This window comes from Mauremys mutica, chromosome 6 (genome assembly GCF_020497125.1).
Source record: "Mauremys mutica isolate MM-2020 ecotype Southern chromosome 6, ASM2049712v1, whole genome shotgun sequence".
NCBI classification, from domain to species: Eukaryota; Metazoa; Chordata; order Testudines; family Geoemydidae; genus Mauremys; species Mauremys mutica.
In genome coordinates, this window is record NC_059077.1 from 77,186,772 (window position 1) to 77,214,686 (window position 27,915).

At 39.3% G+C, this 27,915-nt stretch overlaps 1 protein-coding gene across 1 annotated transcript in view; it reads right to left on the minus strand.

Moving 5' to 3' along the window:
- Positions 1-27,915, minus strand: part of FBN2 (fibrillin 2) — a 250,289-nt gene that overhangs the window by 197,660 nt on the left and 24,714 nt on the right. The window contains exon 6 of the mRNA XM_045020453.1: positions 3,612-3,809. Within this exon, the coding sequence (XP_044876388.1) occupies positions 3,612-3,809 (198 nt within the window). The remainder of the gene's footprint in view (positions 1-3,611; positions 3,810-27,915) is intronic.

The following is a 27,915-nucleotide window of genomic DNA, read 5'->3' on the forward strand; positions in this document are numbered from 1 at the left end:
ACAATGCATCCTTAGGGCTTAACCCCTTCCTGCCCATGCTGTAGCCAGAGGCAGCTGGCTTATGTCCCTGGCCATCAGCAGCCTGGAGATGTTAGCTGCCTTTCAACACTGCGCGGGCAGGAAGGGACAATCTGCTTCCAGCCACATGGCGGGGGGAAAAGAGATGAGCTCTACGAAGACATGGGCCAGGTCATCCCTTCCTCACCTCCTCCTCCTCCCCTGCAGCTGGAAGCAGCTCCCATCCCTTCCCTCCTGCACAGTGCCAAAAGGCTGCTGCTGGCCACATTTTGGTGTGAAGCCTGGCAGAAATCTGGGTGGGGAGGGGGCATATAACCCTGTGTATCCCCCCACATGTTGCCTTGAGAAGATGTGGCACCGGGTACCAGGAGAGGTGGGTCCATCCAGGAGGCCCAGCCAGGCATGGAGGGTGGAGAGCACCAGGCAGGGAGGGTCAGGTTGGTCGGTCACCCCCGTGTAAGAGAGGTATAAGGGAGGGTGTGGGTGTGTGTCACCTCTCCCTGTGAGTGTGTGTGGGGGGGGGAGGGTAGGAGTGTGTGTCACCCCTCCCCGTGTGAACCGTAAAGCCTTAAAGATAAGAAGGTAAACAAAAAAAACCCCAACTATGCAGTATTTTTTTTTAACAGGGGCTCAATCAACTTGATGTTAATTTGAATTGTTCTATTGCATATTCTGGTTGATTGCCATTGAACTCACTTGAATACAAGTAATTTTACCAGGTGTCCTGTATCCAGGTGTCCTGTATTTAGCATAGGGAAATATGGTCACCCTACCCCTTATCCTTCTCTTTACTAAGCTAAATAGATGAGCTCCTTGAGTCTATCACTAGAAGGCAAGTTTCCTAATCCTTTAATCATTCTATTTGCTCTTGAACCCTCTCCAAATTTAGCAACATCCTTCTTGAAATTGTGGACACCAGAACTGGACACAGTATTCCAGCAGCACTTGCACTAATGCCAAATACAGAAATAAAATAACCTCTCTACACCTACTTGAAATTTCCCAGTTTATGCATCCAAGAATCACATGAGTCCTTTTGGCTATAGCATCAAACTGAAAGCTCATAGTCAGCTGATCATCCACAAGGACCCTCAAATATTTTTCAGAGCCACTGTTTCCCAGAAGAGATTTCCCCATCCTATAAATATGGCCTACATTCTTTGTCCTAGATGTGTGTGTTTACATTTAGCATATACAAACAAGTTACATGGCCAGTTCTGCAGTATTACAGGATACATTTCCTGAGCCCATTATTCTAATATTAGCTATAATATCCCCAAATATCACCAGATGGGGCTTTTCTGAATCTCTGTGAATGCAGAATTTAGTCTAAAAATTCCCCATCATTTATATACTTTCCTTTAGGTCATAGAGGAATCTTAAAAAGAACAGGAGTACTTGTGGCACCTTAGAGACTAACAAATTTATTTCAGCATGATACATGTGGTACAAGGTGCCACAAGTACTCCTGTTCTTTTTGCGGATACAGACTAACATGGCTGCTACTCTGAAAAGAGGAATCTTAGTGAATTTTTCATCCCAGCATTTAGATACAGAATTCTCCAGTGCTATAGGGATGCCCTAATGATGCGCTGACTGAAGTATTTATATTGGACTACCGGTATTTAGCGAAAAGAGTTCTCCTAGTTATAATCATTCTCTCTCGTACTGTGTTAGGCATTCTCTCAGTTACATTTGGGGATCTGTCTGTACAGAGACCACTGTAACCAAACCATGTTTTCTGAAAAGGCTTTGGGAAATTGTAAGACTTAAAAGATATTGAAGCTCACAGGCAGATCAGTGCATGTAGCTGATTTTGAGATTCCCGAGTAAGAAACTTCCCCAATGTCTTTAATAGGCTATGCCCATTTATGCTATTGTTACAAAAAGTAAAAGTGCATATAATGGTTATAATAATCCATGAAAGAAAGCAGATTGTGTCATCATCTTCTAGGTGCTGCATACTGACTGTAGGGTTTGAGGATTTCATTGGAGATGTACATATTTCAGTGACACAAAATCTGAAGCCCAATTCACAATCCCAAGCACAGGAATAACCCCAGTTTTCTAAACATGGCAAAGTGCCATTACCACATACTACAAGCAGAGTTGTGAAACACTTTATATCCAATGCAATAAGCACTCAGAGTGGGTTGTCAGATTGTAACCATGCGTGTATTGTAATAACAGTTGATTTCAGATCTGACAATGAGCCAGACCTCACTCTATCTGTGGATGCTTGCCCAGTCAGAAAGAGAGATTGCCTTGGGGTCCTAGAACACTGACAGCAAACAAGATCCTGTATTATGTGTGTCTTGTGGCCAAACTAGAGAAAATGTACAGAAGTTATGTGCTCTGGAGAGTATTTCTGCCAACTTGGCTGCTAGGGATCCCAGGAAAAGTACTGAAACAACAGTCTATAATTCATTACATATCTCATCTTGAGACCACCACCACCTATGCAACAGAAAGGAAGTAACCTCCTAATGATTTGGAATTTCTGCTATCTGTAGCCATTTCATTCTACATGCAGTTTGTTTAAGAATTCAATCAAAGGAAGAGACAGAGAGCGGGCAAGACAAACTTTCTTGATATGTCTGCCTTCATCATCATATATATGAGGTCATATGGGAGTGGAACAATCAGTCACTGATTGCTAGAGAAAAGGCAGAAGGGGATGGTGCATCAGACAAGGAGTCTGACAGGTCTTCTCAGTTCTTAGACCATTCCTTACCAAAGACACCGGGGGCTGCTGCCCATTCACAAAGCAGTGTTCCTGGTACCACATCCGCTAATACAGTCTTCAGCCTTTGCACCCAACTGATTGACAAACCACAAGTGGCTCCAACTACATGATCTGTGTGTCCCCAAGGTTGTGCAAATAGGTAAGTAAATAATAAATAGCAAAGATAAAGAACTAGGACCCCAACCACCACTTTACAAAGCAAACTGCTCAACAGTAACAGAGGCCATCAGTTCTTTTTCTAGACATAACTCAAAGTACATGGGCAATGCGGGGGGAGAGACAGCTCAGTGGTTTGCACATTGGCCTGCAAAACCCAGGGTTGAGTGCTCAATCCATGAGGGGGCCATTTAGGGATCTGGGGCAAAAATCTGTCTGGGGATTGGTCCAGCTCTGAGCAGGGGGTTGGACTAAACTGATCTCCTGAGGTCCCTTCCAAACCTGATATTCTATGATTTTTACTTTAATCAAAGGCCAGAGCAAGAGACTCAGGTTCAGTAACTAGCATTATATCATACCTGGTGGATGTGAGACACAGCCCCTGTCTCACTCTCTTGGTATGGTCTTTTGGTTTGTATTCATTTTTTTCCATACCACTAGTTTCATTATTAGGTGCATGTATCCCAGCTAAAACTTTGGCGTTTCCACGATTATTAGAATTTTGTGAATAACAGCAATCATATTATATTTTTTCTGTGTTTATTATTTCATAGATTCATGGAATCTCCAAATCTTTGAAATAACAAACATTGCAAAAAAAACCCCAGTAATTTGGTTTTAGGTGGATATGTGCTTTTCTAGACAACATTCATGATGCAGTAACCATGCACAGCCAAACCAAAAGGCTTACCTTGACATGCTCCATTGCGGATGTTAGGTATGAAGCCACGACGACATGGCTGAGGCTGGGCAGGACACATCTCACAAGGATGGCCCCACGCACGTCCAATGGTTGCACAACAAAGAGTCTTTGTGCAAACAATGCCAGTCAGCTGGCCCTGACACATCTGGTTGTTGACCTGAGTGAAACAGGGGCCTGTTCTATAATCTGGAAAAGAAGAATGGAAAAATGGAATGTCTGATGCAAACACAATGTTGCCTCCACTAACTGACCCACATAATACAGAGGGAATACATTTTTTTTCCAACAGATATCAATGTAAAGAAAATACCAGCAAATCTTTGACATTTAAATCATGGTCTTGCATGCAGATGTAGTAGTATACCTTCCACAAAAAGCACTAATTTTTGTAAAGATAAATAAATAAGTCAGTTCAAGATTTTGGCTATTATTGAGAAAGATGCTGTGGGAGCTCATCCCCCCAAAACTGAGCTTTGAGGTGATCAAATGAACACAGCCAACTTGTGGAACTCCTTGCATGAGGAGGTTGTGAAGGCTAGGACTATAACACCATTTAAAAGAGAACTGGATAAATTCATGGAGGTTAAGTCCATTAATGGATATTACCCAGGATGGGTAAGGAATGGTGTCCCCAGCCTCTGTTTGTCAGAGGGTGGAGATGGATGGCAGGAGAGAGATCACTTGATCATTACCTATTAGGTTCACTGCCTCTGGGGCACCTGGCATTGGCCACTGTCGGTAGACAGGATAGTGGACTAGATGGGCCTTTGGTCTGACCCATTACGGCCGTTCTTATGTTCTTATCAGCTGTAAAATTAATACTGTAATATATGAAAAGCTAAAAATAAAAAAAATACATAAACTAATCATTTTATTAACTCCTGGGAGATCTGGGAATTTGGATTTCCTGTTGCTGAGCAAATTCATTACAATTTACCAGAGGAAAATCCAGACCACTGGTACCAATGGGTTCATTTCAGCTCAAACGAGGCCATGCAAGAAACAGTCACACAGCTAGCATTCCATTTGCAATGCTTAGTACAAACTAGTGACTTAACTGCATGCTTCTCACAGAATGCAAACTAGTTTATCATTTATTTTCAAATAGAAGTGATAGGGAAATGGAACGTGTACATGCTATGCTGATGAACTACTGGAAAAAACAAGCATTTACAAATATGCAATTACAGATGTCACATCAAGTTGGTGAATTACAACATTTAGTAAAGAAAGTGTAACCCCCTCATTTTAAATCCCACTTGTTTGTTATGATTTGCATAACCATGTCTTCACAATTTGTGATTTATGGATAAGAATTCAATATTTATATGATCTATCACAGCCAGATATATAACTTTATGCAACTAGCATATTCTTCCATGATAGAATGTTTCCTTTTTCATACAGCAATGGTCAATTGGGATATTTTCCCCATAATATATACCCTGTATTATTTTGATTTTTCTAGAAATTAAGCCATGGCACATTTCATTTTGAGATTATTTTAGATTACTACTGATCTTCATTGTACCTTACATTTAACAAGTAAAAGCAGAGACACAGATTCTCAGGTATGGCTGAGCTGTGATGAGTACAGGACTGAAGAGTGGAGGAAATGTGGCTCAAAGCCACCCTTCCATTTCCCTTATCCTTGTAGCACTCAATGTAACTCAGAGCTGCTTCAGGACTGTTCAAATTTATGTTGATTTACAACAACCCTCTAGGAGTCATTCCAGATCAACAGAAAGCAACAGTAATTTGTCCATACACACTGTGGCACATCCCTTAGGCTGCGCTGCTGAAAGAGGGTGCCAGCTGATTATGCCAGCCCAGGATTCCCCCACAACAGAGGTATTCTCAGCTGCCCACTCACAATGACTTTACATTTCCTTCGCACCAAGGATCAGGCCCATATGGTTTACATTATGATTAGCCCCATTCACTTCACTGTGTGTATTCACAGTGCATAAAGTTAAATGTGTGCCTAAGTCTTTGCAGAATCAGGGTCTAAATTATTAAGAAAAAAGTCTGTGAGGTTAGAGGATTTCCATCCACTTAGATAGTCTCAAGTGAATAACTATACTGAAATATTAAGGCTTTTGTGCTTTCCCCGTCTCCTCTTCAATATTCAAAATACACAGAGCAACATTTTTTGCTACAGTACCTACATTATCTAAAGGAAGTGCTATAGTATCAGCTCCACAATGGAGGGCCAAGGTTCTTTCCTTTCAAACCAATGACTGTTGCATTTTCTTTAAAATGTACAGAAATTATATATCTCATTGATGATTGATAAGAGAAGACAGTGACCTTGTCACACAACAGACTCATTCAGGAATGACTAATATTTGAAATATGAACAAATTCCATAAATCCCATTAGGGATTTCGGTACCATGAACTCATTGTGAATCTTGCCTGAATTTTAATTAAAGGCTAAGGATTAGGAAAGAGCTCTATCATATGTTACCATTGTGCACTCCCTTCATGAAAGTTTGTGCAGGTGTCATGCAGCTTGAGGGGAATATCATATGGTACTTTGCTTTCAGCTTTCAAATCACTGTCGATGGTCAGGTTACTTTGAGAAAATACAGAAGAAAAACAGATTTGTTCAGAAAATAAGAATGTAAAGACATGGGGTGAAATCCTGGCCCCATTAAAGTCAATGGGAGTTTTGCCATTAACTTCAATGGAGCCAGGATTTCACCAGTGGAAAATAATATGCTCTTTAACAAAGACTGGTATTGCAATTAATTACTTACTGAGTATCAGTTATAAAAATATATATTCTCCCTGGCACATGAAGCCAATTTTCTTCATATTCACAGCAAGAGGTTTTAATACTATTACTTCTAATATCCAATTGTAAATACTGCTAATATTAAATATACAAATGATGACCACAACTGCATTTATTATTTTTTAAATGAGGGAAAATTATTATTAATCCCGTTAATAATTATAGTGCCTAATGGCCACAGGAGCAAGGCCTCCTTGTGCTAGGCCCTGTACAAACACAGAGCAGTAAATGGCCACTGCTCTAAAGAGCTTACAGTGTAAACAGAGAAGAGACATGCCGGGTCGGGGAAGGAGTGTGCACTCTGTGATGGCAGCGAACATTATGGCAGTTCTGGTTTTTGTTCTGGTTCGGTTTAACCTAGGAAGGGATAAGCTAAATGGAAAGAAAAGGGAAAGGAAGGGAGATTGGGCAGAGTCTAGAGCGTAAGAGGGGCAGATGTAGAGTGAAGATGTGGTGAATGGACTGTGAAGAAGGAGGTGGTAGAGAGTTGGAGCAAACAGCCAATCAGCACAGGGCACAAAAAGTATAATCAAAATTGCAAAACGTTCTCTGACTGTCCAGAGGTCTCTGCTTTGGCTGATCTTGTTGCTACTGGCTGGAGTCTCAGGCTGGCTCCTCTCTGCAGTTTTCCCCCAAGACCCAATGGGGGGAGGCACCACCTCAGTCCAAGTGCCTCCAGAGTAGTGGGGGTCTGCCCTGGAACAGTTCTGGATGCAGGCGATGTTGGAGGGAGAGATACCTCAGCTAGAACACACTTTACCCTCTCCCCTCCTCCAGTGCAATAGTCCCCGAGTTTGAGGAAAGAGGTATAGCCTACTCCTAAATGGGTACTCATGTCTGCATCAAAAGCCAAGTTAATGTGTGCCTGTGTTCTGACTGTCAGCAGCCTACGCATTGCTCTGCATGAGGTCTGGTAATGACAGGAATGAGCAGAAGTGATAAGGTTAAATCCTTTCTGAGACTTCAGAACAATCAGAACTCCACACCAACCAGATTCAGAAACACATGGAACTGAAAAGTTGTCTTAAAAGGGCATGGGTGGAAAATAATTAAAAGGAATATCTCTGAGCCACCCTACGTGGAAAAATATGGCTTACATAATTAAATTGAATCATAGACTATGGGAGTGCCTTAAGTTACAAGCACCCTGTGATGAGGTGAAAACGGAATGGGGTTGTATTACATACAAAGTATTGCCATCATTGATGATATCAAGCGAGAGACGCTCTGACATCATACCAGAGGTTCAGGAATATTTTAAGAGTCATTGCTGCTAAGAGATTAATTCCTGTGTAATAACCGCCATGCTGGCTCATCAGCAAAGATGGAATCTGGAAACTGCAACATTAACAGCATGAATTTCTATTACTCAAGATAAATGAGTAATTCTTGTAGCTGCAATAGACTCATATCCTCTGTGGACAAGTTACTAAAAGGAGGATATATAAACACACTGAGCAGTGGGTTACCATTGCACAACGGAAACAGTTCATATAACCAAAAATAGGGTAAAATTCCTTCCACCTAACTAAAGCCTGAACATTTGGGTTTTTGGTTTGTGGAGGTAAGGACCCTAATGTCTCAAAAATTTTGAAAGCTAGTTCTCATCAGGTCTGCTAAATCTTATTGTCATAACTTGTTGCAGCACCCCTACACAGAGTAGCATGGTCTGGGGCTAGTGCTGTCCGGTATGTATGTCACTTTAGTACCCCAAAGTAAACTTTTTAAAGAGGACACATTGGATAATGTGGACTAATTATAATATAGACAGAAGTATAAATTACAAGCTTTGCTATGTAAAAATTGGTGTTCTCCTCAGGAGCGTCTTTCCCCGCCCCCCACCCCAAACACTAGCATAGAGTAATATTTAATTTTGTTAAAATCATGGCTTATTCAAGTAAATTAGGAGACCGCTTCTTTCCTAAAAGACCTAAAGGTTCAGTATGTAAATCCTCTCACCTACTCCACACTGCTCAAACTTCATAGCTAAGGAGGGTTCATTCCCATGGGGGAGTCTGGGGAAGGAGACAGGGAATATGACCAGAACACAGAGAGACTGGGTGCATATATTAGGTGAGAGGAGGGGGGATAATATTAGGGGAGTAATGTATTGAGAAACCTGGAGGAGACAGCCCAAATCACTATGGAACTCAAGTTATTATAACCAGAGAGTTCTCTGCTGGCAAGAAGCAGCTGTTCTGCCATTTCACTGGATACTAGGGCACAAGCATTAGATATCATGCTAGCATCTACAGGGCCCGCAGTGGCTGTCAGGTCTGACCGGATTCTAATTAGACTCCTAATTACACGTAAAAGAATTAACTTCATTCTAGAATTTCAGTGACCCTGAAAAGGACTTAGTGATGGGGGGATAGCTCAGTGGTGTGAGCATTGGCCTGCTAACTCCAGGGTTGTGAGCTCAATTCTTGAGAGGGCCATTTAGGGAACTGGGGTAAAAATCTGTCTGGGGATTGTTCCTGCTTTGAGCATGGGGTTGGACTATATTACCTCCTGAGGTCCCTTCCAACCCTGATATTCTATAATAGTAGATAACCAACTGAGCATGTGCACTCAGTACAATTCTGTGGCTAAGTGGGGGAATGCCATCTAGTCAGGGGAATATCAGATAGGAGAAGGAAGGTAGTATTGCCTTTGAATGCTGCATTAACAAGACCACTACTGGAATACTGTGTTCAATTCCAGTGCCCACACTTCAAAACAGATGTTGAAAAATTGGAAAATGTTCAGACAAGAGCTACAAGAAAGATTTAAAGTCTGGAAAACATGCCTTATAGTGAGAGACTATAGAAACTCAATCTATTTAATTTATCCTAAAGGGGGTCAAGAGATGGTTGGATCATGGACTACAAGTGTCTGAGATTTCTAATAGATGGCTCTTTAATTTAACAGAAAAATGCATAAACAAGATCCAACAGTGGAAAGCTGAAGGTAGACAAAAAAATTCCAAGTAAAAACAAAGCACAAATGTTTAAATGAGGGTAATAAAACATTGGAATAACACACGAAGGGAGGCAATGGATTATCCATCACTTGAAGTTTTTAAATCAGGGCTGGGTGTCTTTCTAAAAGATGTGCTATAGATCAACAAAAGTTATGTGTTTGATGCAGAAATTATTGGTTGAGGTTCTATGGCCTGTGTTACGCAGGAGGTCAGACTAAATCATCATAATGGTCTCTTTTGGCCCTAAAAGTCTACAAAACCATTAATCAGATTTTCCATGTGGGTTTTCCTGTCTTACTGTTAGGTGTTTCTTCATTTGTTCCCTTTTCAGTATTGCTACTGGAACAATTCTGCCAGAGAGCACTGATGGAACATATGCTATAAATTATTTGCTACTTAGAAAGTCTAAATGCCCTGGTGAGAGAAGGTGATTTACTTCTGGCATGTATATTATTCATGGTTTTCTTTGTCTCAGAAAACTGTCTGAGTTCAGTATGTATTGTGACTTGAAGACTAACAAAACTTCTGTAATGACTAAAATTATTAATAAAATGTAAATTTAAAAACAAAAGAACCACTTTTTTCTTGGCATAGAAAGCACCGAAATGGAGAAAATGAAAGTAGCATACAGTACTTATAAATTTGTTTTGAAATTACGAACCGCAGTAATGTTCTTTATGTGCATTTTGCATTAACTCAATGGGCATGTCTACACAGCAACTAGACACCCACGGCTGGCCCATGCTAGCTAACTTGGGCTTGCGGGCTCTTCCACTGCTGTGTAGACTGCTGGGCTAGAGCCCCGGCTACACCCTGAGCCCGGAAGTCCACACAGCAATGGAACACCCCCACAGCCTGAGCAGGCTGATAGGGGCCAGCCGTGGGTTTTTCTTTGTTGTGAAGACATACCCAATGAGGCTATATATAAAGATGTATGGATATTTTTCTAAGAACTTTTTTATTTGATTTTAAAAATAATAAATTCTGTGCAATGTATGGTTTAAATAAACCTGCTTGACACAAAAGTCTGTTCTAGTGGTGGGGAACATAGGAATTGCTGTACTGAATAAGACCTGAGTTCCATCTAATCTAATATCCTGTCTCTGACAGTGGCCAGTACCAGATGCAGCAGAGGAAGATATAGAACCCTGCAGTAGGCTGATAGAGACCGTGATGAGACCTAATGAGGGGGACCTAATAGGAAGAGATTGGCTTAAGCACTGAAGCACAAGGTTTAATATCCCTTTAAAATTTGTTGTAATTAATTATGACAACTCTGGATATTTTGATATCCATGTCAATATCCAATCCTTTTTGAATTTTGTTAAACTCTTGGTTGCAATGACACCTCTTCTGGCAATGAGTTCCCCAGTTTAATTGCTGCTGTCCAGTAATTATGGTCAGTTCCCCCAAAATAGCCACAAAGAAACATCTGCCTGCCTCAGCAAGATGGAGGGAGGAAAGAGTAAACAAATGACAGCCCATGGATTTACACAGTCTCCATTAGAAGTTATTTGGGGGGAACCTAAGCATGGAGCCCTCTTCTCGGCAGGGACGTGCTGACAATATTTTAATAAAAAGCTGTTCCCACATAGGTCCAAACCCTGCAACTGACCCTTCTTTGGCAGATCCCAGAATCGACACAGAGATCATTGATGCTAACAGAGCCCCATAGGGCACAGAGATCCAAACCCCGTGAAGTGGATTGTGGATTTAGGGCCTAAGCTTGTGAGAACCCTGGTAAACATAATGTATCTGTGCTATAGAGATGATTACTGAGGGACTGCAGATTCTCTAACTTTGTCTCTTATTTAAAGAAAATCACTTTCTTAAAACAATAACTAAAGAAGGAGGTAGCCTGGCTTGAAGAAACATATTTAACTGTACTTTTCTGTGAATGTTTACACTTTTATTTCTGAAGATTTACTAAGACTATTAAGCACAGTGTTCAGTTTATGCAATACAAAAATGGAATTAAGGCCTTGTATAGTGACTCTGGGACATCACCGGCGCCCCTCCTCCCCCTGAGCCCCAGATTTTAAAAAAAATCCTGTCATTTGGTACAAACTGTTTCATTCCAAATCTAAACCAAATTTGCCCTTCAAAGGACTTTAATAATCCCCAGAGATAAATCCTGACGGACAGGCATGATTTAGGAGTATACAGGAAGGGGACAAGCAAGGAAATAATCTCAACCCTCCCTTCATTTTGGAGACAGAATTGTACCAAAGACTCCAGGGACCTCCCAAGAGCTCACTCCCACACATGAGTGCCATTAGATAACCAATAGATGCTTGGAGCATCCAGAAATTAGACTGGACTTAAAGGTGGCAAAGCGCTACACTGCAACACCAGGCTCACCGTTAGGGCTCACACTTATTGTATTCCACGGGACAAGTAATCACACTGGGTGAAATTCACTTCCCTCACAGAGTCCAGGTACTACCAGGCACTGTGCTGGGAGTTAAATCCATATTGGCAGAGTGGAAGGATGAAATCCATGCTTGGGAAAAGAAAATACAGTGAAGAGGCTGTCAGATGCAGACCCCACCTGACTATTACATGCTAGAGTAGCAGTTGCTGCCCTACAGTAAACCCTACATGGGATGCAGTAGCTCCCATTCCTCAACCTACCCCATCACTCCTCCCTATGTTAACGTATGGCGGCCAGTGTGTAACCTAACTCCACAGAAGTCAAGGGGGCAGAGGTCTCTGTACACAGCTACCTGCAAACACAAAAGCTGCTCAGTGATATAGAAGGGATTTTGCAGTAGACAGGGACTTGCATGGTCTCTTCGCCAATCAGTTAATTTAACTCCATTGTGATGGATTACAACACTGTACTCAGTCATCCTGTAGTGTCATAACATCACAACAATATGTGAAATAAATTCACAACTCAACTGCACTGCAAGCAACGTCAGCAGGCCAAGGAATGAACCACCAGAATTTGGGACTCTTCTATGGATCTGGTGATGGTTGACAACTTAACTGGGAATTTTATGTTCATATTAAAAATTGAGGAAACTGAGCCTGGCCTTGCTTAATTTTTCCATCTGAACAAGAGAGAAGGGGTTGATGATATACATTTGTAACTGAAGTTAGATAATGAATGTGAAATGTATGCATATGCAAATATTCTCCTTCATGTACAGCCTGACTTCACTATCTGCAGATCACAAACTGCAGTATGCAAAAACAAGTTTAAACATTAGAAAGGAACAAAGTTTGTTTTATAAAAGATTATCTAAAATGGTTTTTCCTTTGATATTTTAATTACTGTAACACAGAAAGCCTTTTTTTTTCAGTAAGACTGAGCTGCAAACATTGAGGAGGTGCCATGAGAGAGGTTTCAAAGATCTAGAACAAGAAGTTTGATGGATTGTACTGATTTAGGCCTGATATAAATAAAAAGCATTTTTTCAAAAGGTGACATCCAATACATTGGGGAGAAAAGACTGTTGGCTGAAAATAAGAGCTAGTCTCTAGGAAAAAGAAAGGGACTTGGCAGGGCTATTAATTTCTCTTGAAAAAAAAAAGTCTCTGAGCGGTACAACTATTTAGACTAAGAACTTTATATAAACCAAAGCTTGAATATTAAGTCTGCCTTTTTAGGGTTTGCTGATTTTCAGCAATTCCACATGCTAAACTCTTAAACATTCAGTACAGTTAAGTATGTGATACAGATAAAAGACAATTAATACAAAGCATTTTTAAACCAACATTCTGAACACTGAAAAACTCAGATAAGTCCTGAAAAATCACTTGCGTTCTGTAAAATACTATTTGAAACAAAAGTCAAAGTTTTATATTGTCTGTAATATCTAAAAAGGCTAAATCAACTGAAACATTTTTAAATATATAACAAATCTATTCCAAAGGCATAAACTCATCCATACAGATGACAACTTTCATTTTACAGCTTAGATTTACTACCAGTTTAGCAATCCCACATGACAGTTTCTGACTATATTCTATGATGCAATACTTTCCATCACACAAATGGATGTCTGTGATTGATTAGGCAATTTAACACATGTACTGCAATTAAAACAGGGGAGAGAAAACTTTAATTTAAAGAAAAAACTTGTTTAATGCAGCAGTATATGTGGGCTTTATAGATTTTTAGCAGAATTCCAGTTTCTACCGCACTGCTGTCAGGTTCATTCAAAGCACATTCTTATTTTCCTTTTGCTGGAACTAAGAAGATAACTTTTCCAAAAATAACATTCCAGGGTTTGCACATCCATTTTAGCATAATTGATATTATGTCAGCTTTAATTAGACGAGGGATATTACAATTTTCAAAATATCATCTGCAGATCAGAAAGCTAATTATTTTTAATTAAAAAAAATGAAGTCCTAAACACCTACGTATATGAGGAAAACTTGGCACAGTGTCAAGAAAAAAAATAAAATTTTGTTGCGTTTATTAGTTTGAGCTTGGCTTAGTTTTGGAACAAAAATACACAGTTCCAAATTTCTATGTATAAAACTAACATTTAAAATATATATAACTTTTTCTAAATGTGAAGATACAAATAAAAGCAGAGACATGTAAAAAAATATTTGCTCTTGAGACCAACTAAAAATCATGAATGATGAAATAAAGGGAAGAAATAACTGCTTGAAGAAACGTTTGCCATATGGAACTGCAGTATCATTAAATGAGCACTAGAGCGCTTCATGCTTGGAATCAAAGTCTCTATCCTTGGAAAAGAATGTTCTCTAAATACTGGCTCCAGCAAGAACTTTAATTTTTTTTAAGGTTACATCCTACTCCTGCTATCATTTTATAATTGCTCCTATACACTGTATATGTCTGAATTAAGTCTTGCATTATAATCAAGATACACTGAGTGAACACTGAATTCATAAGCTAACACACTAGAAAATGTATGCTAAAACAAGCTCAGGCCTTGATTACCACCAACACACCCCTTACACACACACACACACACACACACACTAGAGTCCATAGGGGAATATGAAATAGGAGAAGAAAATCTCTGCAAAGTTCCCCTATGCCACAGTTCGTACATATCATTCTAAGGTTAAGGATTTGATGTGTGAGGACCACTGCCTATCATGCTGACCAATACTGTGTAATTGTTTCCTTGTGCCTCCCCCAAGGGTCTATCTGTGTCCACCGATTATCTCGTCTTAAACTTAGATTGTAAACTCTTTGGGGCAGGGACTGTTTTTTGTTCTGTGCTTGTACTGTGCCTAGCACACTGGGGTTCTGGCCCACAATGGGTCTCCCAGGTGCTATTGCAATGCACATAATATATAATAACAAAAACCACATTCTGCCTGGGGAGTGAAGTCTCCCTGCCCACAGAGAGATCAGAGGGAAGGCAAGGCTATTTGCACAGAATCTGTGCCTATGCACTGGTCTTAGCTCCCAATGATCCCAGATATCCTTGGCAGCAAAACTACACTACCAAGGAATCTCCCTGGCTGCAATTGCTCCAGACCTTCCTTTAATGGGGATCCCTATTATAGAGGTCTCAACAGGAGAGATAATATAGACCCAGGCTATATTTTTTCCAAGGTAAGCTTTATCCTTCATCACCATTTCTTTTCTACATATTGGAAAGGAAACACTCCACCAATGTATTCAAATAAATTTCTGCTAAAAAGTCTGTAAAGCTACATGGGCCAGATTTTGCAGTGCTACACCAGAATAAATTCAGATCAGCTCCACTGATGAGATGTGCCAGACTACCAACCAAATCATATTGAAGGGTGGGAGATAGCAGCAACGTAATCCACTGTAACCCTGATTGTGCACTAACAGCTGCACAACTGCCCTGCTGCTACGCCATGGCAATGGATTCCTCCATTCCCTGACCCCTGCTGAACCTTCCTACCCTGCACAAAAACCTGTAATTCAGGCTTGGGTCACAAGCCAAGATTTGCCCCTAAGAAAATAAGATACTGCTTAGCAAAACACAGCCCCAGCACAATCAGACCAATGTTCATTATAACCTTGAATTACTTGATATTCCAAATAGTGAACAGGGCAATGCCTTAGCTATGTCCCTGAGGGTTGAGGGTGGGAATCTTTCCTTTGGACCATGTATTTAATCCTGAAGACTTAAAATTCCACCTATTCTGCAGGGAAAGAGTTGGGGGGTGGGGTTTAGGAACTCAATACTATTCAGTGGAATTCACCCTCCAAGACTGAAATCCCCAGTAGGCAAGGCAGAATTTTAAGTACTGCACAAAGAATGAGCACCTGGAATACTGAAGACAGAATCTAGAAATCTCCTCTATAAAGCCATCCTCCAAATCTTTATTCACGCCAGTAGTCCCACTGAGGACAACACAGCTACTTATTTAATTAAAGACTACACATTTGAGTAAGAGTGTTCAGAATCAGTACCACTAAGTGAACACCCTAACACTTATTATTCGTAGAATCTCTGAACTTAGAAATTCACATTGGGACATTTTTCAATTCTTCAGGTGTAAAGCAGCAGTCAGGACAATTACTTTAAATCTGCATTTTCCCCCCATAGCTGCAAAACACAAAAGCAATGGTATGTAGTTTATTCAAATTTTCCTGTTAGGTGGACCAGTGGTTCAAAGTTTTTTTTACCACTGGTGACCTGTATTCAAATCCTTGCTAGGTCAAAAGTGAAAACTGAGTTTGATGTTTACATCTGAGTCCCTATTTGGCCATATCAGTCAGCATACAGTTTGGCACTGTTAGGCATGATTGGGAGCCTCTATTCAAGTAAGGCATTACACTAAAATATCAGAGGTGTTGTGGGGTAGGACTGAGGTGAATTAACATGTGTCTTATACAGACCAATTTCACTCTACGCCTGGCTCTAACCAATGTGAGAATTCCTTCAAAATTCACCCAAATTTTTTAAAGAAAAAAGAAAAACTGAAGTTATTTCAATAGCAAATCCTGCTCAAACTAGAGAAAATATACAATGTTTTTAAAAAAACAAAAGCAAATTAGAAACCCTCTGAACACACAGTCCTGCAGCTGCACTCGGTCATTAACTTCATGCAAAAAAAATAAAATGAAATGAAATAAAATAGAGGGACTTAACTATTTCACAACTGCCAAAGTCTCATGTCCAGCTAGAATAGGAACATTCCCCAAGATGCCTACCATACCTGGATTATCCTGACATTCTGTTGGTTTCAGTGGATAGTTCACTAGAAACAGCAGTCAGTGTTTTTATTCACAACACCCTTTCTGCTGACAGGAATAAGGATGTTTTCCTCATTTTGCAACCATTGACCTCAATGCTGTAACAGGATGCAACAGGATCTACCAGTGTGTATCAATTAGGTTCATGTAAAGTCTTCAGTGGGACTCCAGGACCACTGCTGATATTCACCAGGAAGTAGGACAGAAGGTAAAAGGAGACAGCAATTCTGAATCCACCAAATTGTGTCTATGAAGTGCTAACATGTCACCTTTGCAATATCCTAACCTATTACTCTGAAGTGGAGGAAACCAGATTTCCCCTCTAAAACGCAGTCTTTTCCAAGCTTTAGAACAACGTGTTACTGATCTGCTTTTACTCCATAAGAGACATGTTCAATCTCACTACATGCTAAGACAGACATCTGGACAGTTCTTCTCCACAGAACGGTAGTTATTAATGATAGCTTTCTAAATGCAGCCTAACTAGTGGTAAAGGAAGAGACATTCTTAAATTCAAGAATTTAAAATGGACCAAATTTAAAGAACTATTAATCCCCCGATTAAACTTCAATTTAAAGTGAGGTACAGCTAAAATAATAAATTAAAGAGACAGACAGGTTACTGCTCACTGACAAATTATGAAAACTGAAAGACATTTTAAAATCCAATATAATTGTTCGTCATTTATACTTTATTCACTTTTCACTTTTTTCTCCAACTTCAACAACAAAAACAAACTAATCAATCATTTTCACTTTCTATGTTGTACTTGTCAGTTTACCTTTCTGGTTTTCATGCACTAGCGCAATGTTGCAACATTTGGGTTGCAAAAATACAGTCAAGTATTTAAATCCAAGCAGTGGCCCTAAATCTGCATTTTCTACTAAAGCAAAACTCCCAGTAGCTTCCCTGGGATTTTGGTCAGATTAAGTAAAAGTTAGTCTATGGTATATAATTTTAAATTCCAATCAGTGCACTACTAATACAGCATGATGTTTGAATTCGAATCACTTTTCCTCAGAAACACCCTTCTGCTAAAAGACAATTTGAGCTTTACAATTATCTTGGATTTTCCAAAGATAGTCCAAAGTCCTCTACTTACTGATATTGCAAATAATTGTAAAGACTAGAGAGCATAAAGTGACTCTTCATTCAGACCCAAACAAGCCAGAAGACGCGCGCACACTCACAATTAGTAACGCTGTTGGCAATACTTTTGCCACTTCCACTTTATAACTTTGTAATAGAATCGTGCACTGCTGACAAGCATGGAATGACTCATTCAATTAGAAAAGCAATTTAGTAGACTGGCAGCCTAAACATGTTTAAAGCTTCGTACCGGTCTATCAGTATTTCTAAAGGGGTATAAAGTTCCATTATAAGCCAATACAAAAGTGAAACAATGCCTCCCATATCCCAAATGCTCTTCCCCCCTTCCCCAGTTAGTATTTCACAAGAGGCCTGATCCAACTTCACTGAAGTGAATAGGAACCTTTCCATAGACTTAAATAAATTTAGATTGTGTCCAAGCTTCTGTTCTCAGTTTTCTCATTCTACCCGCTTCCCTGAGTAAACCCCACATTCTTCCTCCCCTGACATGTCATTCTATGTCTTTTCTTGTATTTGTCTTCTTTTTCAAAATGTAAGCACTTAGGGGCAGGGAACATGGCTTATTTATCTTTTTAAAGCACCATGGGAATTTATGGCAGTATATAAATGTTTTATAACAATAAATACCTATAACAGTTTTCACACACATTTTATTCAAATCTCTAGGTAGCTCTAAAGATATTGTGCTCATGGTGCTATGACTCAGCTTATTATAATTATGGGCAAATCTACATAATTTAGACGATAAGAAAACTACCCCCACTGAACTGGCTGGGAGTGGGTATATGAGACAGACTTGTAAAAATATACATGAATAAAGAGAAGCGTGTTTATTGGAGAATAAACTCTTGTGGACCAAATTCTCTGCTGGGTTTAATGCGCTTAACTCTCTTGAACTGTATTTACATGAGCAGAGAACTGGCCTTTTAGTTTAAAAACAGCAAAGCTCAAATAATTAAATTAAGAAGGGCTGTTTGACCTGTAAATTTAAAGTATATTTGCTCAATCAAGTGACTAATGAGAAGATCTCTAGTTTTCAATGGTCTTTATTTTACTATAGATTGTAAGAATGTTTACTGAATGTACATTGTCCACATCAGTTCAGTTTATGCAAACGGACCTGAACTATCATTTAGGCAAATATATGTAACAGTGTGGCTCCAATCCTGGGCTACGTCTGAGTTGCATTTGGCACGAGAGTGCAAGAAAGCCAGAGAGTGCTTTGCCTCACCTCTGCTCCTAGGGTTAACTGGGATCAGGCCAATTACTGGTGAAAGCCACTTGTCATAAGAATCCAGCAGTTGGGGACTGCCAGCTCACAGGAATGCCATGGCTATGCCGCTTCCTCCATTCCAAACACAATCCCTACTCGGGAAATGGGATGTGGAGTAGCATGGGAGCAACTAAAACAGCTCTAAGCCATGCCAGGACACTTCCAATGGGAGAATCTTCCAATGGCAGGGCTATGGAGGCATTATGGAGCTTTACATCACCAGAGCACTACGAAGTTGTATAGCAGGATATGTCCTTACAATAAGAAAATCAAGAGAGGCTGATTATCACATGGGTACTTAAAAAAAAAAGTATGAACATAAATTACTGCTCTACAAATCTTCAAGGAAGTTAAAGAATTAAAGAACTAGTAAATAGATAGAAATTTAATTATCAACTGAGAAATTTGTATAATGTATTCTAGTTCTGAAATGGAGCTTGAACTTTTTCTTTTAATAAGTGCTTTAAAATGTAGTATTTTTTTCAGACAGCAGTCAATAAGAAATACATGTAGAGTATAAGTTAACAGCATTTTTTTCTGTTTGGGTTACTAATCTTCAGGCTTTCAGTCTGCCAAAGTGCAGAAAGAAGTTGTTTCTCAGAAAAGAAAACATTTTCAAGTTTCAAATGGTATTTTTATACTGGAAAATGTCTCTTCATTGTTACATTTTATTATTATCAGATGTTTTTAGTTAAGTTGGGAGGCCTTTCTTAACTTTCCATTTACTGTAGATATTCCAGATTAAGATGGAATTGGGCAAATACTTAGAAGCACTGAACTTTTTGGGCTTGCACTGCTATGTGAGACATAGATATATGATGTGTCAGGTGGTATCATGTTTTAAAATATGTATTGAAGTATGATCTATCGCTTACCTTACCAATAGGTTGAAATTAGGTCATAAAATTAACAAAAAGATTTCTCTCTCATTTTAATTTTCTTCTAGATTTTATGTCGCAAGGTATGAAAAAAATAAAACAGATTAAATACTCTCTCAAAGTCTTATCATATATGGCACTGCAACTTAGATTTAGAACATTATGGAAAGAGCAGAGGCAGTTTAATATCCTGGCTATTGAAAGTACCATTTTAGATCAAAGCTGTACATGAGATGTGATTCCCAAAAATATGACTATAAGGCCAAGTTCTGGTAAGCAGTGAACAACCCATGGAACAGGACTCATTAATGCAAAGTGAACCGAGGAATGAAATTACTCATCACTAAACTAGAGTAGATGATGCAAACACTGTGTGGGGATGGAAGCAGAGACAATCCTGCCCAACCCACATAAAGGGTTAATCATGAAGGGAATAGAAGAATGGAAAGGAGGAAACAGGATTCAGGGTGATAGCCTTCCTAACAAAGGGAAGATGTTTCGTATAGGCCTGGAAGGCAGTGGTTCCCAGAGGCCTGAGAATTGTAGCCTGTCCAAAAAAGAAAAAAAGAGCAGTTAGATTTCTCTGAGGAGTAATCTGTAGACTAAGCTTCCCTGTTTATCGACACAGATTTCCCTAATGCAGGGGCGCTGGAACAATTTGCATAGCAGAGGTGCTGAGAGCCATTGAACCAAAACTGTAAACCCCGTATATGATGAAAACCACTTCAAGCCAGGGGATGCGGTAGCATCCCCAGCATCTATGCCCTGATGCAAGGGAAAGCTTGGAAATCAGCTCTGCGTGGATTTTTCCCTTTTGAGTTGAACTCACAAACTCTTTGACAGTCTATTGAATTGAAGAGATTCTCTAGGCCTTCCTGAGGGAAATGAAAGGCCTAAGAACAGTCTGGTAGTTATATTATGGCCTGATTTTCAAAGGTGCTGAGCAGTTCCCATTAAAGTCAATGGGAGGTGCAGGTGTGCAGCATCTTTGAAAACTGGGCCACTTAATCCTAGTTAGTTCTGACAAGTTAAGAATCAGTACAGTATGGGAGAAATGTAAAATTATTGTTATGTAGTTACTGTTATCTGTTCAAATATGTCACTAACACTAACAGACATTAACCACCTGCTTCCTTAAAATAAAATAAAAAAAAACCGGTGTTCACCCATGTTCATTGCACGGCCATGCTGAGCTACTGATTATCAAATCTTCTATCCTGCCTCAACTCTGAGTAAGTGTAGTGGATATATTTATTCATCCACTGACTAGAGCAGGGGTAGGCAACCTATGGCACGGGTGCTGAAGGCGGCACGTGAGCTGATTTTCAGTGGCACTCTCACTGACCGGGTCCTTGCCACTGGTCCAGGGGCCCCTGCATTTTAGTTTAATTTTAAATGAAGCTTCTTAAATATTTTAAAAACCTTATTTACTTTACATACAATGATAGTTTAGTTATATATTATAGACTTATAGAAAGAGACCTTCTAAAAACATTAAAATGTATTACTAGCACACAAATCCTTAAATTAGAGTGAATAAATGAAGACTCGGCACACCACTTCTGAAAGGTTGCCAACCCCTGGACTAGAGCGATGAATGCTTTTGTTATCATCCACTTGTATAGAACATGTAATATTACCATACCACACTTGAAAATGAAATGAAGACTTGCATAAACATAAAGCTGTGAACCCATGGGGAAAATCTGCATGCATTAAACTGTGAAGTTAAATTATGATCACAGGGAAATGTTTTTATAAATCCACAGACGATGAAGTATCCACAGTACTGATATAATTGCTTTGTCCTGTAATAGTCTGTACATAAAGCCAATGTTTGCTTTCACAGAAACCAAATTCCACATATAAAAGTTGGAACTACTGTTTAAGTCTCATATTGTTCTTTATTGTCTGCTCCTATATAGTATGTTTTGGTGCTAATGGTGAAACTGCTGCTTTTACCTCATAGCAAAATAGATGCACAACAACAGGAACTCTAAGTTAACTGCACCTAAAGTGATAGCGTACAAGTCTATCCATCATCATTTTGGGAAGAAGTTTGAAGAAAGATCTTACAAGCTCAAAATGTAGAGCTTAATCATGCATCTTTTAATGCCCTAATGTACTAACCCAGGATGCCAGTAAACTTGAAAGAACAATCCAATAGGAGGGCTAAAATTTTTAGAAGTGGTCACTTATTCTAGGTGCTTCCATTTTTGGGTGCTCAGTTTGAGACACTTGGCCTGACTTTCAGCAGTATTGGGCACCTGCAGTTTGCTTTGACATCAGTTGGAGTTAGGGTACTCAATATCCAGGAAAAAATCAGTTTAGACATCCAAGGGTATGTCTAAACCGCAACTGGGAGGTATGATTCCCAGCATGGATAGACAGGCTCACTCTAACTCTGCTTGAGCTAGCAGAATAAAAATAGTTGTGTGCACATTGTTGAGCAAATGATAGGAAAGACATGATACCACACACACAAATTTAAGCTTCCTAATTTTAGTTCTTATGTCTTGTCTGAAGGACATTCAACAACAACCTGCATACTTTCCTTCTTAAACCATCAAGATCTCTCTAGAAAAAAAAATCCACTTATTTTGGGCCACTCAACTGCTAGTTAAGAAGGTGCTTTTCCAAGAATACTTCCTGTGCAGAATTCTTACTTCATACTAGTTTGTCACTGTCCATTAAAAATCTAATAAGCATTTGTGTTATTTATCCCTTGTTCTCCCTTCTTCTGCAATTTCTTATCTAAAGTTCTTGCCACTCTTCTTTTAACACCTCAACAAGTTCAGCAGTATCTCAATATGTTTTCACCCAAAACCTCACTACAACTTTCTAAAATGTGCTGATGGTTATTATTACCCTACTCAATCCTTAATGTTTTGAAAGTTGATCATGAACTGGCTTTAAATGCTGAAGCCTTCATTTGCCAAAGGACTTGTCAAGACCTTCTCTCTCTCTCTGTCGGTTCCTACTTCATCCAGCTCCTTACTCTTTAACTTCACTGCTTTAATGGTATTCAGTCTGATTCTAGATCTCATTTTCTTCCTATTTTAACAGCTCATTGCTATATAATGAGTATTTCATCTCTAGAGCCAGCAAATCTGCATATATCCATGGACCATATTGGGGAGAGGGATAGCTCAGTGATTTGAGCATTGGCCTGCTAAACCCAGTGTTGTGAGCTTAATCATTGAGAGGGTCATTTAGGGATCTGGGGCAAAAGATCTGTCTGGGGATTAATCCTGCTTGGAGCAGGGGATTGGACTAGATGACCTCCTGAGGTCCCTTCCAACCCTGATATTCTATGATATTTGCAGATCTCAGATCAAATGCAGATACAATTTTTGAATCCGTGAAGGGCTCTACTCATCTCTTTGCATGTATTACATCCACTAGGTTTTGTTTCTTCATCTGTTTAGCTTCTCATCCTTTGAGCTGCTTTGGTATTAAATTCCACTGGCTAATTTAAACTGTCCAACTAATCCTGACAAAGGGGATCAGATGTTTCAAAAATCCATTATGTACAAAGACTCATTTGAGAAAAGCTAAATGAGCATTTTTAAATAACCATTTTTCTTAACACACTTCAAGAAACTAGAATATTGCAGATCAAGTAATGCATAGACTAACAAAAGCTATAGCAATTGCAGCAGGAATCATATTAATAGCATACTTTGTGTGCTTGAGGAGACTCACATTTCTGTCTTTTCTATCCATTTCTGATAGCACTGAACTTCCAGGTTTTCAATGATATTCCTGTCATTTACAGCTGCTAAACTTACTGAATAAAAATCTGGAGCAAATAACCAATGACATTTAAAATTCAGGAAAGTCAGGAAGTCAAGTAATCTGGCCCTGCATTGACTCCTCTAAATTCCAGGCAAGTCACACACAAAAAAAAGAGACAGCTTGAGCGTACAGTTCTCTCCAGGAAACAAAAAGACCAATACATATGGCTCTTCCAATATCTCTTCCCAAAAGGCCTCCCGTCAATCTGCTCCTTCTCAAACATCCTTTTATAGAAGCTCACACAGGAGGGGGATTTCCTGTCTATACACAGGTTGCTGGACTACAATCTGACAGTTTTTGTTTATTTTGACCATGTTTTAGCTTCCTCCCCACTTCCAATAGACACTACTGCAGTAAGAATAATATGCGCTAAGCAATAAATGTATCCCCTTTTTGGTTACAGAATAGTTTTTGAAACAATCCTGATTTCTATAAATATATTTTTAATTCATTCACTAAATCATTTCAAATAATACTTTTCAGTTTACTAGTTATACAAACTGCTTACTTTGAGTATTTAGGGTTTTTTTTTGTCATATGGTTGGTCGCATGGTATTGTTTACTTTCCATGGCCTGGATACTTCAAATTTCTTTTTTTAAACAGGAGAGTAACAAATGAATAACACATTTTCAGATGCATAATCATCTTTGCTAAGATTCATGAAACATTTTATGAAAATATCTGAATATCAATGCCCAAGATTCATCCACAAATAACGAATAATGACCAATTCTGTGTTTTTATTCTCAAAATATTATTGGGTCTGTTTTTATTATTCAACCAGCATTGCCAAATATCTTGCCTACATCTATGTCAAAATAAGTGACACACTAGCTGGCTAGCAAAGCAGTTTCTCCTCCCTAGGTGTTCACACCTCAACTGCTAGAAAAGGGCCTCATCCTCCCTGATTGAACTAATCTCATTAACTCTAGACTGATTCTTGCCTGCATACTTATACCTGCCTCTGGAAATTTCCACCACATGCGTCTAACAAAGTGGGTATTCACCCACGAAAGCTTATGCTCTGGCCCTTTAAATTCCCACCGGAGCCCAGCAGCTGGGCTTGGGTGGGAATGTAAAGGGTCCGGTGCTCCGGCCGCTGCGGGGAGCCCCAAGCCCTTTAAATCACTGCCAGAGCTCCAGCAGCAGGGCTTGGGCAGCGCTTTAAAGGGCCCTGAGCTCCACAGTGGCCGGAGCCCCGGGCCCTTTATTTCGCCCCGGGGCTCCCAGCTGCCTCTGCAGCTGGTAGCTCTGGGGTGATTTAAAGGTCCTGGGGCTCCCAGCCACAGCCAGAGCCCCAGGGTCTTTAAACGCCTCTTCCGGTTGAGGCCACGCCTCTTGCGATTGAGGTCATGTCCCCACTCAGGACTCTGGCGTACCAGTAAGTCCTTTCAGTTACTTTTACCCTTGAATACTTCTGTTAGTCTATAAAGGTGTCACAGGACTCTGTCACTTTTCACAGATCCAGACTAATACGGCTACCCTTTGACACTAGAATAGGTATATTAAAAAAAGGCAAATGTGTACTTCATGTCTAATCGGGTTGTGACAGGATATTTCATTACATCATTCAAAAGTTCCCAAAAAAGTGGCCTAAAGAGGCCTAAAATACTGTTAGTAAGTTATCCATCCATACCTAAAGTAATAGAAAAATATGCTGTCATCATTTCCATAACTTCTTTGATAACATAATTATTTAACGTAACTATCTAGTAAGTGCATATTATAGTGAGTGTCTTATCAAATAATCTAGATGGGGTTATGCTAGGAATGTCTTGGATACTGGTAGACAAATTTGGGTTAGGAGAGGAAAAAATAGGCATGATCCTCCACTATCTTGCATCATATATCAACACCAATACGAAGTTAGTACACAGTGGGCATAAAACACTACTATATCAAAATGGTAGTGTTTCACTCCTACTTTCTACTCATGCTGTTCTGGCCTCCAATTACTGTGGAAGAATTCATATACTTGATACTAAATGTAATACTGTGTGGTCACAATTGGAATAACAAGCCTTATTCTATGGTAATGTTTTCCCCTGTGAATGTCCACATGTATGGTACTGTAGGTGGTTCATTGGGTGTATATTGGCAAGCTGTATAGTATTACATAACCCAACTACAGTAAACTACAGAGTAATTTTTTTCACATTCTGTTCTGGTAGAGGGAAAATGGAAAGCAAATATTAAATTTAGATGAACTCTTATAGTCTTTATAAGTTATGAGACATCTTGAAATCATCAATTAATAGAAGCCAGTGGCATCACATGATGCTTTAACATGATGAAACTATGAAAGAAACCAGCAGAAAGTTTATCATTGCAGATTTTTATGTTGTATACAATTTTTAGATACATTATATCATAACAGCTCTTCAATTTCTTTTCAATTTGACATGCTTATAACATTAAATTCAATTCCTGCCTGTTTCTTCTTCTCTTTACATCTGTGATTTTCGACTTGCTCTTGCTGCTGATAGAAACAGCAACTCTCAGAAGAAAGTAAGAGTACAAAAGAGTCATACTGCTATCTACTGTGAGGCAGAGCTTCAGCTGGTGTAAACTGTCATTGCCGCATTGAAGTCTATGAGCTGTGACATTTTATAACAGGATCTTTGAAATACCTGGGTCCCTTTTCTAACAGATTTCTAATCCCTTAAAGGCCAGTAAAACAATGCAATAATTTCATGAAAGATCTCTCAGAGTCATCAATGGAGTTACAGCTGGTGTGGAAATCTCATCCTTTTGCTGAAGGATAATGGGGAAACATATATTCCCTTGACAGCTCGGATTTTCCCTACCACTCTGTTTTTCTAGCCGTTTCTTCTGCTCTTCCTCGCTTCTACTTTCTTTCCTCCTTTTCATCTTCACCTATCTTCACTCTCCTCATCTTCATTCCATTCCCTTGTTCTCTTTCCCCTATTTTCTCCTCTCTTTCAGCATTTTGATATATTTGTGCCAATACAGGAAATTCAGGAAAAATGCATGGAATACATAAATATTAGACTTTGGGGGTGGGTTATAATTTTTCCTTTACTAACTCAAAGCTAGTTTGAAATTTGGCTATAACAAGAATACAAAATGCTGCCTTTAATGTTGACTACTTCAAAGAAATATCCTCAAAAGAACGGAACAGACATCAAAACATGTATGTTTATATATTTAACACTCATTTGCTCTCCTTTGTTACTCTGTTTTTTCATAAAATCTCTCAGAGTGCCCAAAAAGGAGGTATGTTTCTGAATTGATTTAGCATGTGCTCTATAGAAACACTGCAACTATATTTTTCAGGGAATCATCAAGGAGATACGGTCAATTTCCACATCTAGAGGCCATATTTTAAAGGTATTTAGTAGGGCTCTCAAGCGATTAAAAAATTAATCATGATTAATCACACTGTTAAACAATAATAGAATACTGTACAATTTATTTAAATATTTTTGGATGTTTTCTACATTTGCAAATATATGAGTTCAATTACAACACAGAATACAAAGCATACAGGGCTCATTTTATATTTATTTTTGTTTAAAAGTATTTGCACTGTAAAAAACAAAAGAAATAGTATTTTTCAATTCACCTAACACAAGTACTGTAGAGCAATCTCATTATTATAAAAGCTGAATTTACAAATGTAGAATTCTGTACAAAAAAGTGCATTAAAAATAATAATGTAAAATTTTAAAAGCTTGCACGTCCACTCAGTGCTACTCCTTATTCAGCCAATCGCTGAGACAATTTTGTTGTTTACATTTGCAGGAGATAATGCTGCCCACTTCTTGTTTACAATGTCACCTGAAAGTGAGAACAGGCATTCTCATGGCACAGTTGTAGTCGGCATCGCAGGATATTTATGTGCCAGATGTGCTAAAGAGTCACATGTCCCTTCATGCTTTAACCACGTTTCCAGAGGACATGCATCTCTGCTGATGATGGTTCCTGCTTGATAACAATCCAAAGCAGAGCAGACCGACACATGTTCATTTTCATCAGCATGAGTCAGATGCCACCAGCAGAAGGTTGATTTTATTTTTTGGTGGTTTGGGTTAAGAACATAAGAACATAAGAATGGCCGTACCTGGCCAGACCAAAGGTCCATCTAGCCCAGTATCTGTCTACCGACAGTGGCCAATGCCAGGTGCCCCAGAGGGAGTGAACCTAACAGGCAATGATCAAGTGATCTCTCTCCTGCCATCCATCTCCATCCTCTGACGAACAGAGGCTAGGGACACCATTCTTACCCATCCTGGCTAATAGCCATTTATGGACTTAGCCACCATGAATTTATCCA